Raw genomic sequence first — 15,135 nt, 5'->3', positions numbered from 1 at the left:
TTAACATCCTTAAAGAAAAGAACTTTCAACCCAGAATTTCATATCCAGCCAAACTAAGCTTTAAAAGCGAAGGAAAAATGAAATCTTTTGCGAACAAACAAGTACTTAGAGAGTTCACCACCACCAGGCCTGCTTTACAAGAGCTTCTGAAAGAAGCACTATACATATAAAGGAACAACCAATATCAGCCTTTCCAAAAATATATCAAAAAGCAAAGAGCATCAACACAATGAAAAATTTACACCAACTAATGGGCAAAACAGCCAGCTAGCATCAAATGGCAGTATTAAACTCATATATATTCAAAGTGGAGAAAAAGCCAAAACCCATCGGTATGCTGCATCCAGACCCATCTCACATGCAACGATACACAAAGACTCAAAACAAACAGAAGGAGGAAGATTCACCAACCAAACAGAGAGTAAAAGTAAATAAATAAAAAGCAGGAGATGCAATTCTCGCCTCTGATAAAGTAGACTTTAAAGCAACAAAGAGCAAAAGAGGCAAAGAAGGACATTACGTAATGGCAAAAGGATCAACGTAACAAGAAGAGCTAACGATTCTACAGATCAACGAGACAGAAAATCAACAAGGACATCCAGGACTTGAACTCAGACCCGGAACAAGTAAACTTAATAAACATTTATAGAACTCTCCACTTCAAATACACAAAACACACATTATCACCTCACACCTATTCCAAAAGTGACTACATAATTGGAAGTAAATCACTCCTCAGTAATTGCATAGCATTTCATAGGTTTAAACGAAATATTGGTTGGCTGCTTGTTTGTCATTTTCTTCCCTTATTCCTTCCTGTCTGCATCATTAAGTATAATTATTGGTATAAAAAAGGTTTTCAATACCCATTACTAAACCGCATTCTAGCCTGGGCAAGAAAGCAATACTCCTATTCTCTTTTTCTCTTCCTTTTTCTTCCTCTTCTTCATTCTTTTCTTTCTTTCTTCAAAAAGAAAAAAAGAAAATGAAGGAATTTATTCTTTTTGAATTCACCCCAATTTGAGACAGTTACATAAAAAAAAAAGTATGCATATGTCAATGTCTGTATCAATATGCAATATCAATATAATCAATGCACACAACAATATGTATCTGTACTTAAATCATCTCTTTAGCACTAATTATTACAATCTGATGGACTGCAAAGCAAAAGTATAAAATCCCACAAAACCAAAAAATAAAAATAAAAAATAAAAAGAGTATTCAAGCCAGGTTTCAATCAATGTAAAAGTTTATTTTGCCAAGGTTAACAACATGCCCAGAAGAAATAAACACAGAATCACAGAAACAGTCTGTGGCCTGTGATTTTCTCCAAAGGTGATTTTGAGAGCTTCAATATTTAAAAAGAAAAAGTGTGGACGTGTGATGCCTCTGGCTTTGTTCTTTTTGCTTAGGATTGTCTTGGCTGTGCAGGGTCTTTTGTGACTCCATATGAAGTTTACAGTGGTTTTTTCCAGTTCTGTGAAGAAGGTCATTGGTAGCTTGATGGGGATAGCATTGAATCTATAGACTACTTTGGGAAGTGTGGCCATTTTCACAATATGGATTCTTGCTAACCATGAGCATGGACTGTTTCTCCATCTGTTTGTGTCCTCTCTTATTTCGTTGAGCAGTGGTTTGTAGTTCTCCTTGAAGAGGTCCTTTACATCCTCTGTTAGTTGTATTCCTAGGTATTTTATTCTCTTTGTAGCAATTGTGAATGGGAGTTCGCTCTTGATTTGGCTCTCTGTTTGTCTGTTATTGGTATATAGGAATGTTTGTGGTTTTTGCACATTGATTTTTGTATCCTGAGACTTTGCTCAAGTTGCTTATCAGTTTCAGGAGATTTTGGGCTGAGACGATGAGGTCTTCTAGATATACAATCATGTCGTCTGCAAATAGAGACAGTTTGACTTCCTCCTTTCCTAATCGAATACCCTTTCTTTCTTTTTCTTGCCTGATTGCTCTGGCTAGAACTTCCAATACTACGTTGAATAGGAGTGGTGAGAGAGGGCATCCTTGTCTAGTGCCTGATTTCAAAGGGAATTCTTCCAGCTTTTGCCCGTTCAGTATGATATTGGCAGTAGGTTTGTCATATATAGCTTTTACCATTGTATGATACATTCCATCAATACCTAGTTTATTGAGAGTTTTTAGCATGAAGGCTTGTTGAATTTTATCAAAAGCCTTCTCTGCATCTATTGAGATAATCATGTGGTTTTTGTCTTTGGTTCCGTTTATGTGATGGATTACATTTATGGATTTGTGTATGCTGAACCAGCCTTGCATCCCTGGGATGAAGCCTACTTGGTCATGACGGATAAGCTTCTTGATGTGCTGTTGCAATCTGTTTGCCAGTATTTTATGGAAGATTTTTGTGTCGATGTTCATCACGGATATCGGCCTCAAGTTTTCTTTTTTAGTTGAGCCTCCGCCTGGTTTCGGTATCAGGATGATGCTGGTCTCATGAAATGAGTTAGGGAGGAGTCCCTCCTTTTGTATCGTTTGATACAGTTTCAGAAGGAATGGAACCAGCTCCTCTTTGTACGTCTAGTAGAATTCGGCTGTGAACCCACCTGGACTTGGACTTTTTTTAGTTAGTAGGCTATTGATTGCTGCCTCTACTTCAGCCCTTGTTATTGGTCTAGTCAGGGTTTCAGCTTCCTCCTGGTTTAGTTTTGGTAGAGTACAAGTGTCTAGGAATTTATCCATTTCTTCCATCAAAACAGCATGGTACTGGTACCAAAACAGAGACGTAGACCAATGGAACAGAACAGAGACCCCAGAAGAAACACCACACATCTACAACCATCTGATCTTAGACAAACCCAGCAAAAACAAGCAACGGGGAAAGGACTCCATGTTTAATAAACGGTGTTGGGAAACCGGGCTAGCAATGTGCAGAAAGCAGAAACTGAACCCCTACCTGTCACCTTACACTAAAATTAACTCCAGATGGATCAAAGATTTAAACATAAAACCTAACACCATAAAAACACTCGAAGAAAACGTAGGCAAAACCATCCAGGACATAGGCATAGGCAAGGACTTCATGACTAAAACACCAAAAGCAATGGCAGCAAAAGCCAGGATAGACAAATGGGATCTAAATAGAAATTCCATTTGACCCAGCAATCCCACTACTGGGTATATACCCAAAGAACTATAAATCATTCTACTATAAAGACACATGCACACGTATGTTCATTGCAGCCCTGTGTATAACAGCAAAGACCTGGAACCAACCCAAATGCCCATCAATGATAGACTGGACAAAGAAAATGTGGTACACATATACACCATGGAATACTACACAGCCATAAAAAACGATGAGCTCGTGTCCTTTGTAGGGACTTGGATGAATCTGGAAACCATCATTCTCAGCAAACTGACCCAAGAACAGAAAGCCAAGCACCGTATGTTCTCACTCATAGGTGCGTGTTGAACAACGAGAACATGTGGACTCAGGGAGAGGAGCATCACACACAGGGGACAGTTGGGGGGGCAGGGCAGAGACATGCCAGATATAGTACGCACCTAAAGTGAAATAGATCAATCAAAATACAACAACAACATTGGCTCAGATTTGTTATGACACACTATGCTGGCCAAACAGAGCACGTCGGGGTGCTGTATTTGGTGCAAGGGACGCTGCTTGGCAACCTCTGATCGAAGTACAGCTCAGTCATATCTTGAGCGCCGATGGTGACGGGGAGCTCGCCACCTCTCTGTGGTGCCTCCTGCCTCAGATCCAAGTGGGTGCTGATGGTACAGCGTCTCCAAGTGGCTTCCTAGCCCTTGGGACTGCAGACTTCTAGGGCCCTGGCAATGCTTTCTCAGTAAAGAAGCCAAGCTGGCAAAACACATCCTCTTCAAAGCCAACATAATGCCCCTGCCTGCCCACGGCGCTCTCTGCTGGTGCACTAGGCGACCTTCAGGCTATCTGGGACCAGCTCTGACAGCCTCCGCTCTGGGATCAGCTGCCGCGGCAGCCTACACATGCCATGGGGCAGCAGCGGTGGCATCCCTGGACACTGGCCCCAGTAGCACGGAACCCGGGAACAGATACTGCCACAGTCAGCCCGCAGATGCAGGAGGGCAGGAGGCGCTCAGTCACAACTCTGTGTCTGCACAGTGCCCAGCGCCTGCAAACCTGTGCTCTGGGCCAGGCCCAAGGAAAAGTGGACCCTAGGGTGGGACGGCGGTACGCTCCACGACCCTCAACGCCCTCGGGGAGCAGCCCTGCCAGAATCTGCCAGGGCCTCAGCTACAGCTCCCACCTGGAAATGGTGCAAGTCACTATCAGTGGCAACCCCTGGCCCTGTCCTCCCCCACCAGCAGCAGGAAACCCGGGACCAGATGTCACCACGGCGCCTAATTTAGGTTGTCGGCGGCACAGCTGCAAGGTGATGGAAACCGGCGCTCAGCCTCATCGTGGGTGCTGCAGTGGGCCCAGAGCCCGCGACCCCCCACTCTGGGCTTGGGCCAAGGAGGCACAGGTCATAGGGTAGGGGGAGTTGCCTTGGGCGACCCCCAGGCTGTCTGAGACCAGCCCTGCAGTCTCCCGTGCATTCTGCTGCACCTGCCACTTATAGATGGCATTCAGCAGTGTGGTGGCAACCCAGGATCCTGCCCGCCTCCAGCAGCAATGCGGACCCAAGGGCCAGATCCTGCTGCGGTGCCTAAATCAGGCCTCGAAGCAGGAGGAGGACTGGAACTGGCATCCAGTCCCATCTCAGTGGCTGTAGGGTACCCAGCACCTGTGACCAGCACCCTGAACCAGGGTCAAAAAGGAAAAGGAGGAGGGCGGGAACAGGCACTGCCACCCTCTGCCACGGGCTCAACCGTAGCTGCCACCTGCACACGACGCGGCAGAAGTGGTGGCAGCCCCAGCTCTGCCTGCAGTAACCAGCAGGGGGAGACCCAGGGACTGAGGCCGCCTCAGAGGCTGCCACCTGGCCACCTCTGCACCCCTGTCCCTGCCCTGGTGGCAGCCAGCCACGCTCCTACCTCTCCGGCGCTCTGCAGTCTCCGTCGCTGCCACCCACCGCAGCGAGGCGAGCCGTGGTGCCACAGGCTCCAGCCTCCAGCCTCCAGCATGCAGCAGATGGCTCTGCCTTCTCCTGGCATGGAGCAGCTGGGCGGGCAAAGCCGGAAAAGCCTAGAACGGGACACAGAGAGTGGTAGTGTTAGACCCCCACCTTGTCCTGCTGGCCACCGGGTGGCACGGGCCAGTTTCAGCGAAGGCACTCACACCCACCCTCCACAGTCCACAGCATCTCTTTTTGGCCCAAACTGGCTAGGGAGTGGAGACTGGAGACACGATGGGGCCTGGGCTTCCTGCTCCACAGGAACCACTGGGACCACCCAGGCTGTGCTCGGGAAGCAGGAGCAGCAGAAACTCAGACCCAGCCAGCCCTCCCCACCAATGTGCTGCTTCCCACTCCTGAGACCTCCACCCACAGGCCCCTGTCACCCCGTGGTGTCTGCTACTGCATGCCTGGGCATCCCTGGCAGGCTCTGCAGCACACAATGTGAGGGCTCAGGCCTGGGAACCATGATGGGTCTGGGTGCCCTGCTGTGATCAGGATTTTCACAGAAACATGTGCCCGCCACGCAGGAGGAGATGGTCCTTTAGAGTCCGGGGAGAGCAGGACCACTCCTCTCTCAGAGACCACCGCTGTCACTGAAACCTCCATCGCCTGCCACCGGTAGGGCAGCTTCCGACAGAGCCCCTGATCCGCTGCCACCGGCAGTGTAGCCCCAGGATAGTGTCAACACCCCATCCCCCACCACCAGCAGTGTAGCCCCAAGACAGTGCCAACACCCCATCCCCCACCACCAGCAGTGTAGCACACGACGGCAGCCCCTAACCTGCCCCTGCCTTAGACACTGCAGCACTCGATGGCACCCGCAAACCAACCCCCTGCCATGGGCAGCACAGCCCGGGATAGCGCCCCAACGGGCTCCCTGGGGTGGGCAGTGTAGCCACAGATAGGGTCCCCAAGCAGACCCCCACCGCAGGCAGTGATGCCCCATATGGAACCCAAACCACCCCCCACTGCGGGCACTGCAACCCTCAATAGCGGGTGCCCTAACTCACTCACCGTCGGGAACAGTGCGGCCCTGGATAGAGCCCCCAACCAACCCCCCGCCTTGGGCAGTGCAGCCACAGAGAGCACTCCAAACTCCCTCTCCACCTTGGGAAGTACCACCATGGACAGCTCAGGTAGCCCGATAATGCACCCAACCTGCCCCTGTCACAACCCACGCACGCAGCCTGAAATAGCACACTCACCCACTCTTTGCCAGGCAGTGCAGATCCCTGGGAGCACCTGACCCACCCGCCGCCTCTCCACCACTCGGGCTGTGTATCCGGCCCCCACAGTTCCCCCACCGACCCTCTACCCCCCCTCCACAGGCAGTCCAACCCTGTGTAGCTCTCCCGACAAGCCCCCCAACCTCTGTCTCAGTGTAGTCCCCATGGCGCCTTTAACACCACCCCTCCACCCCACCAGAACCCTAACCCATCCTCCACCGCCAGCACTGCAGCCCCAGATAGTACCCCCAACCTGCTCCCCATGTGGGCAATGCAGCCTTGGATAGTGCCCCCAAACAGCTCCCAGACACAGGCAATGATGTCCTGGATACCACACTCCCCACCCACTGGGGGCAACGTAACACCTGATAACACCCCCAACCCATCCCTCACCGCTGGCAGTGTTGCACCCCACAGCGGCACCAACCCATCCCAGACCTGACAGCTCCTCCAACTCACCCCCCACCTAGGCCAGTACATCCCTGGACAGTGCCCACAAGATACCCCATTGCTGCTGACAGTACCGCTTGGGACAGGTCCCATCCCAGCCCCCAGCAATGGGCAGCACATCCCAGGAAAGGGCCCCCAACCCTCTCCCCTATGCGGGCAGTGGCGTCTCAAATAACCCCCAACCAGCCCCCGCAACACCAGCAGTGACACCCTGGATAGTGCCCACTGCCCATGGCAGGGCACCCGCAAGCCGTCCCCCATGCCTCAGGCTGTGCGGGCCAGGATGGCGAACCTATCCCACCATCTTTTTACCTTTCCAGCTGCGCTGCAGTCTCTGTCACCGCCACCAACTGCAACAGCGAGGTGAGGGGATACTGCACACTCCAGGCTCCAGCCTCCAGCATGGGCAGCTACTCCTCCTTCAACTCTAAGCCAGCTCGGAGCAGGTAGGCCCACGAACTCAGAAGAATCTGAAATGGTGAGACCAACGTGTACACACACACAGAAAAACACTACAAAGTAGCAAAAAAATCCAATCTAGAACCTGACCAGACAATTCTGCAGACACAAAATCCAAAAACAGATAAGAGATTACGTCCTCAAAATGAGCTATTCATTAGGAAAATGCAATTTGCCAGGCAAGGTGGCTCACGCCTGTAATCCCAGCACTTTGGGAGGTCTAGTTGGGTAGATTATCTGAGATCAGGAGTTTGAAACCAGCCTGACCAATATGGTGAAACCCCATCTCTACTAAAAATACAAATATTAGCCAGGCGTCATCGTGGTGGGTGTCTGTAGTCCCAGCTACTCAGGAGGCTAAGACAGAACTGCCTGAACCCGGGAGGTGAAGCTTTCAGTGAGCTGAGATTGCGGCACTGCACTCCAGCCTGGGTGACAGAGCCAGACTCAGTCTCTTAAAAAAAAAAAAAAAAGGGGGAGGTTTTCAAGATGGCCGATTAGGAGGAAGTCGGGATCGCAGCTCCGAAAGAAGGCGCAGAGGGTGAGTGGAGGCCGCATTTCCAGACAGATTTTTACTGACCACAGACCAGGGGATTAACAGGAGAAGGAGCCGCACGGGTCACCAGCGCCGCTGGTTTGAGCGGAGCGGCGCGCCGCTTGGCCTACGCCCTGAGGTGGGGGGCGGCGGATCCACGTACAGAGCGAGAGAGACTGAATCATCTCTGAGCCAGCAAGGGGAGCTGAAGCAGGGATTCAAGCCAGGACACTCCCGGGCAAGGGCGCGCCACGGGTTGCCAGCGCCGCTGGTTGGACTGGCGCGGCTGCTCTGCCTGCACCCGAGGCAGGGAGCAGCGGCCCCTTGTGCAAAGTGAGCGAGACCGGATCCCCTCTGGGCCAGCAAGGGGAGCTGAGGCAGGGACTCAACCCAAGAGTTTCCTGGGCAAAGAGGACGCCTCCGGAAACACGGCTGAACACGGGACGGTCCAGCTCTGTGGAGGAGGGGCGTCACCCACCGGGAAACACCCTGCAGTTCCCAGGACAATTTGCCCACAGCAGCTCAACGAAGCCTCTGCAGGCTGAGTGTGACTAGGCTGCCACCTTGTGGGCAGGGAAAACCATTGCAACAGCGGAAAATCATAACGCCCTAATTCCCTGGGACAGACCACCTAGGGGGAAGAAAAGGGGGTTTATGAGTTCAGCTACTACAGACTTAAAATTACCAAAATCAGAAAGACAGCAACTACAAAGTCGATAGGTGGATAAATCCACAAAGATGGGAAGAAACCAGCGCAAAAAGGATGAAAACACCCAAAACCAGAACACCTCTCCTCCTACAAGGGAGCACAACTCCTCACCAGCAAGGGAACAAGACTGGATGGAGAATGAGCGTGATGAAATGACAGAATCAGCTTTCAGAAAGTGGATAATAAGAAACTTCCGTGAGCTAAAAGAACATGTTCTAACCCAATGCAAAGAAACTAAGAACCTTGAAAAAAGACTTGACGAAATGTTAACGAGAATGGACAACTTAGGAATATGAGCGAATTGATGGAGCTGAAAAACACAACACGAGAACTTCGTGAAGCATGCACAAGTTTCAACAGCCGAATTGACCAAGCAGAAGAAAGGATATCAGAGGTCGAAGATCAACTCAATGAAATAAAACGAGAAGGCAAGATTAGAGAAAACAGGGTAAAAAGGAATGAACAGAGTCAACAAGAAATATGGGACTATGTGAAAAGACCTAATCTACGTTTGATAGGTGTACCTGAATGTGACGAAGAGAATGCATCCAAGCTGGAAAATACTCTTCAGGATCTTATCCAGGAAAACTTCCCCAACCTAGCAAGGCAGGCCAATATTCAAGTCCAGGAAATACAGAGACCACCACAAAGATATTCCTCTAGAAGAGCAACCCCAAGGCACATAATCGTCAGATTCGCCAGGGTTGAAATGAAGGAGAAAATACTAAGGGAAGCCAGAGAGAAAGGTCGGGTTACCCACAAAGGGAAGCCCATCAGACTTACAGCAGATCTCTCAGCAGAAACCCTACAGGCCAGAAGGGAGTGGGGGCCGATATTCAACATCCTTAAAGAAAAGAACTTTCAACCCAGAATTTCATATCCAGCCAAACTAAGCTTCATAAGTGAAGGAAAAATAAAATCCTTTGAGAACAAGCAAGCACTCAGAGATTTCATCACCACCAGACCAGCTTTACAAGAGCTCCTGAAGGAGGCACTACACATAGAAAAAAACAACCAGTACCAGCCACTCCAAAAATGCACAAAATGGTAAAGAGCATCAACACAATGAAGAATCTGCATCAACCAATGGGAAAAACAGCCAGCTAGCATCAAAATGACAGGATCAAATTCACACATAACAATATTAACCCTAAATGTAATCGGACTAAATGCCCCAATCAAAAGACACAGATTGGCTAATTGGATAAAAAGCCAAAACCCATCAGTGTGCTGTATCCAGGAAACCCACCTCACAAGCAAGGATACACAAAGGCTCAAAATAAAGGGATGGAGGAAGATTTACCAAGCAAATGGAGAACAAAAAAAAGCAGGACTTGCAATTCTCATCTCTGATAAAATAGACTTTAAAGCAACAAAGATCAAAAGAGACAAAGAAGGACATTACATAATGGTAAAAGGATCAATGCAACAAGAAGAGCTAACGATCCTAAATATATATGCACCTAATACAGGAGCACCTAGATACATAAGGCAAGTTCTTAAAGACTTACAAAGAGACCTAGACTCCCACACAATAATAGTGGGAGACTTCAACACCCCATTGTCAATATTAGACAGATCAACGAGACAGAAAATTAACAAGGATATCCAGGACTTGAACTCAGACCTGGACCAAGCAAACCTAATAGACATTTGCAGAACTCTCTACCCCAAATCCACAGAATATACATTCTTCTCAGCACCACATCACACCTACTCTAAAATTGACCACATAATTGGAAGTAAATCACTCCTCAGCAAATGCAAAAGAACGGAAACCATAACAAACAGTCTCTCAGATCACAGTGCAATCAAGTTAGAACTCAGAATTCAGAAGCCAACCCAGAACCGCACAGCCTCATGGAAAATGAACAACTTTCTCCTGAATGTTGACTGGATAAACACTGAAATGAAGGCAGAAATAAAGATGTTCTTCGAAACCAACGAGAACGAAGACACCACATACCAGAATCTCTGGGACACATTTAAAGCAGTCTCTAGAGGAAAATATATAGCAATAGGTGCCCACATGAGAAGAAAGGAGAGATCTAAAATTGACACCCTATCGTCAAAATTGAAAGAGCCAGAGGAGCAAGATCAAAAAAACTCAAAACCTAGCAGAAGACAAGAAATAACTAAGATCAAAGCAGAATTGAAGGAGATAGAGACACGAAAAACCCTTCAAAAAATCAATAAATCCAGGAGCTGGTTTTTTGAAAAGATCAACAAAATAGACAGACCACTAGCCAGACTAATAAAAAAGAAAAGAGAGAATAACCAAATAGATGCAGTAAAAAATGATAAAGGGGATATCATCACAGATGCCAAAGAAATTCAAACCATCATCAGAGATTATTACAAACAACTCTATGCACATAAACTAGAAAACCTGGAAGAAATGGATAAATTCCTGGACAGTTGCCTCCTCCCAAGCCTAAACCAGGAAGAAGTCGAAACCCTGAATAGACCAATAACAAGGTCTGAAGTCGAGGCAGCAATTAAGAGCCTACCACCCAAAAAAAGCCCAGGTCCAGATGGGTTCACAGCCGAATTCTACCAGACATACAAAGAGGAACTGGTACCATTCCTACTGAAACTATTTCAAATAATCCAAAAAGAAGGAATCCTTCCCAAATCATTTTATGAGACCAACATCATCCTAATACCAAAACCCGGCAGAGACTCAACAAGAAAAGAAAATTACAGGCCAATATCCATGATGAACATAGATGCAAAAATCTTCAATAAAATACTGGCAAGCCGATTGCAACAGCACATCAAAAAGCTTATCCACCATGATCAAGTAGGATTCATCCCGGGGATGCAAGGCTGGTTCAATATACGCAAGTCTATAAATGTAATTCACCACATAAACAGAACCAAAGACAAAAACCACATGATTATCTCAATCGATGCAGAGAAGGCCTTCGACAAAATTCAACAGCCCTTTATGCTAAAAACTCTCAATAAACTAGGTATCGACGGAACGTACCTCAAAATAATAAAAGCTATTTATGACAAACCAACAGCCAATATCATCCTGAATGGGCAAAAACTGGAAGCATTCCCTTTGAAATCGGGCACTAGACAAGGATGCCCCCTCTCACCACTCCTGTTCAATATAGTACTGGAAGTTCTAGCCAGAGCAATCAGACAAGAAAAAGAAATAAAGGGTATTCAATTAGGAAAGGAGGAAGTCAAATTGTCTCTATTTGCAGACGACATGATTGTATATCTAGAAGACCCTATCATCTCAGCCCAAAATCTCCTGAAACTGATAAGCAACTTCAGCAAAGTCTCAGGATACAAAATCAATGTGCAAAAATCACAAGCATTCCTATACACCAATAATAGACTTAAAGAGAGCCAAATCAAGAACAAACTGCCATTGACAATTGCTACAAAGAGAATAAAATACCTAGGAATACAACTAACAAGGAACGTAAAGGACCTCTTCAAGGAGAACTACAAACCACTGCTCAACGAAATAAGAGAGGACACAAACAGATGGAGAAACGTTCCATGTTCATGGTTAGGAAGAATTAATATCGTGAAAATGGCCATACTGCCCAAAGTAATTTACAGATTCAACGCTATCCCCATCGAGCTACCAATGACCTTCTTCACAGAACTGGAAAAAACCACCTTAAACTTCATATGGAACCAAAAGAGAGCCCGCATAGCCAAGTCAATTCTAAGCAAAAAGAACAAAGCAGGAGGCATCACACTACCGGACTTCAAACTCTACTACAAGGCTACGGTAATCAAAACAGCATGGTACTGGTACCAAAACAGAGATATAGACCAATGGAACAGAACAGAGGCGTCGGAGGCGACACAACATATCTACAACCACCCGATCTTTGACAAACCTGATAAAAACAAGCAATGGGGAAAGGATTCCATGTTCAATAAGTGGTGTTGGGAAAACTGGCTAACCATATGCAGAAAGCAGAAACTCGACCCCTTCCTGACACCTTACACTAAAATTGACTCCAGATGGATTAAAGACTTAAACATAAGGCCTAACACCATAAAAACACTAGAAGGAAACCTAGGCAAAACCATTCAGGACATAGGCGTAGGCAAGGACTTTATGACCAAAACACCAAAAGCATTGGCAACAAAAGCCAAAATAGACAAATGGGACCTAATCAAACTCCACAGCTTCTGCACGGCAAAAGAAACAGTCAATAGAGTGAATCGGCAACCAACAGAATGGGAAAAAATTTTTGCAGCCTACCCATCTGACAAAGGGCTGATATCCAGAATTTACAACGAGCTAAAAAAGATTTACAAGAAAAAAACAAACAAGCCCATTCAAAAATGGGCGAAGGATATGAACAGATACTTTACAAAAGAAGACATACAAGAGGCCAACAAACATATGAAAAAATGCTCATCATCACTGGTCATTAGAGAAATGCAAATCAAAACTACATTGAGATACCATCTCACGCCAGTTAGAATGGCGATCATTAAAAAATCTGGAGAAAATAGATGCTGGAGAGGATGTGGAGAAATAGGAACACTTTTACACTGTTGGTGGGAGTGTAAATTAGTTCAACCACTGTGGAAAACAGTGTGGCGATTCCTCAAGGACCTAGAAATAGAAATTCCATTTGACCCAGCAATCCCATTACTGGGCATATATCCAAAGGATTATAAATCGTTCTACTATAAGGACACATGCACACGAATGTTCATTGCAGCACAGTTTACAATAGCAAAGACCTGGAACCAACCCAAATGCCCATCGATGATAGACTGGACAGGAAAAATGTGGCACATATACACCATGGAATATTATGCAGCCATTAAAAATGAGGAGTTCACGTCCTTTGTAGGGACATGGATGAACCTGGAAACCATCATTCTCAGCAAACTGACACAAGAACACAAAACCAAACACCACATGTTCTCACTCATAGGAGGGTGTTGAACAAGGAGAACACATGGACACAGGGAGGGGAGCACTATACACGGGGGTCTGTTGCGAGGGAGTGGGGGGGGACAGCGGGGGGGGGAGTTGGGGAGGGATAGCATGGGGAGAAATGCCAGATATGGGTGAGGGGGAGGGAGGCAGCAAATCACACTGCCATGAATGCACCTATGCAACAACTTTGCATGTTTTTCACATGTACCCCAAAACCTAAAATGCAATAAATAAATAAATAAATAAATAAATAAATAAATAAATAAAAAAAAAGAGGAGGAATGCAGGTGTGGTTTTAGAAAAAGGGAACTCATACGCTGTAGGTAGAAACGAAAATTAGGATACTCCAGCTCAGAGGGCCGTGGGGCTCGGAGGGACCCAGGTCCCAGACTTCACCATGGCTCAGGACCTGTGCACTCCTGGACGCTGGATGCAGGTCAGACATGGACACAGCCTCCCCGGCAGGGCTGTGGACACCGTCACAGCCAGCACCCTACAACCGCCCCCACACGGACGACTGGGGCCCAAAGGCCCACAAAGAAGTCAGGACTGGAAAGCACGGAGCCGCGGAGAAGGAGCAGGGAGGTCTGGAGGATTCCCGGTGGGGTACAAGTCCCCGCCACTTACCCCAGAGATACGCGTAGTCCTCCACCATCACGTGGAAGCCACCACGGCTTCTCCAAAGAAACTCGCTCTGACCACGCCGCGGCCTCTGCTGACTCCCTCCGGCTGGGCCGGGCCTCCGCCTCCGTTGACTCCTTCCGGCCGGATCGGGCCGGACCGCCGCCTCCGTTGACTCCTTCCGGCAGGGCCGGGCCAGGCCACCGCCTCCGGTGACTCCTTTGGGCCGGGCAGGGCCGGGCCCCCGCGTCCAGTGACGCCTCCCGGCCGGGCAGGGCCAGACCGCCGCCTCCGTTGACTCCTTCCGGCCACGCCGGGCCGGACCGGACCGCCGCCTCCGTTGACTCTTCCGGCCGGGCCGGGTCGCCGCCTTCGTTGTCTCCTTCCGGCCGGGCCGGGCCATGCTGCCGCCTCCGGTGACTCCTTCCGGCCGGGCCGGGAGAGGCCGCCGCCTCCATTGTCTCCTTCTGGCCGCGCCGGGCCGGGCCGCCGCCTCCGCTGACTCCCTCCGGCCGGGCCGGGCCGGGCCGGGCCGGGGCGCCGCGTCCGCTGACTCCCTCCGGCCGGGCCGGGCCGGGCCGGGCCGGGGCGCCGCGTCCGCTGACTCCCTCCGGCCGGGCCGGGCCGGGCCGGGCCGGGGCGCCGCGTCCGCTGACTCCCTCCGGCCGGGCCGGGCCGGGGCGCCGCGTCCGCTGACTCCCTCCGGCCGGGCCGGGCCGGGGCGCCGCGTCCGCTGACTCCCTCCGGCCGGGCCGGGCCGGGGCGCCGCGTCCGCTGACTCCCTCCGGCCGGGCCGGGCCGGGGCGCCGCGTCCGCTGACTCCCGCCGGCCGGGCCGGGCCGGGGCGCCGCGTCCGCTGACTCCCGCCGGCCGGGCCGGGCCGGGCTGGGCCGGGGCGCCGCCTCCGCTGACTCCTTCCGGCCGGGGCCCCGCCTCCGCTGACTCCTTCCGGCCGGGGCCCCGCCTCCGCTGACTGCTTCCGGCCGGGGGCCCGCCTCCGCTGACTCCTTCCGGCCGGGCCGGGGCGCCGCCCGCGCTGACTCCGCTTGGGAAGGGAGTGAGTGCCCGGGGACGCGCTTGCCCTCCGAGGAGCGCCCCGGCGGAGA

At 49.8% G+C, this 15,135-nt stretch overlaps 1 protein-coding gene across 3 annotated transcripts in view; it reads right to left on the bottom strand.

The window, feature by feature from the left end:
• LOC135270206 (cyclin-Y-like protein 2) overlaps nucleotides 1-14,188 on the bottom strand; it is a 281,562-nt gene extending 267,374 nt beyond the window's left edge. For 2 of the 3 annotated variants that reach the window (XM_064365551.1, XM_064365552.1), the window contains exons 1-3: nucleotides 14,036-14,188; nucleotides 7,082-7,239; nucleotides 5,011-5,161 (exon numbers count right to left, since the gene is read on the bottom strand). In XM_064365551.1, coding sequence (XP_064221621.1) covers nucleotides 5,011-5,161; nucleotides 7,082-7,239; nucleotides 14,036-14,063 — 337 coding nt within the window. In that variant the 5' untranslated portion in view covers nucleotides 14,064-14,188. The remainder of the gene's footprint in view (nucleotides 1-5,010; nucleotides 5,162-7,081; nucleotides 7,240-14,035) is intronic. The other variant, XM_064365556.1, reaches the window with a different exon arrangement.
• Between the last annotated feature and the right edge of the window lie 947 nt (nucleotides 14,189-15,135).

This window comes from Aotus nancymaae, unplaced genomic scaffold (assembly GCF_030222135.1).
Source record: "Aotus nancymaae isolate 86718 unplaced genomic scaffold, 86718_ANA_hifiasm-v0.15.2.pri h1tg000006l, whole genome shotgun sequence".
NCBI lineage: Eukaryota > Metazoa > Chordata > Mammalia > Primates > Aotidae > Aotus > Aotus nancymaae.
This window is presented reverse-complemented; position numbering and strand designations above follow the sequence as displayed.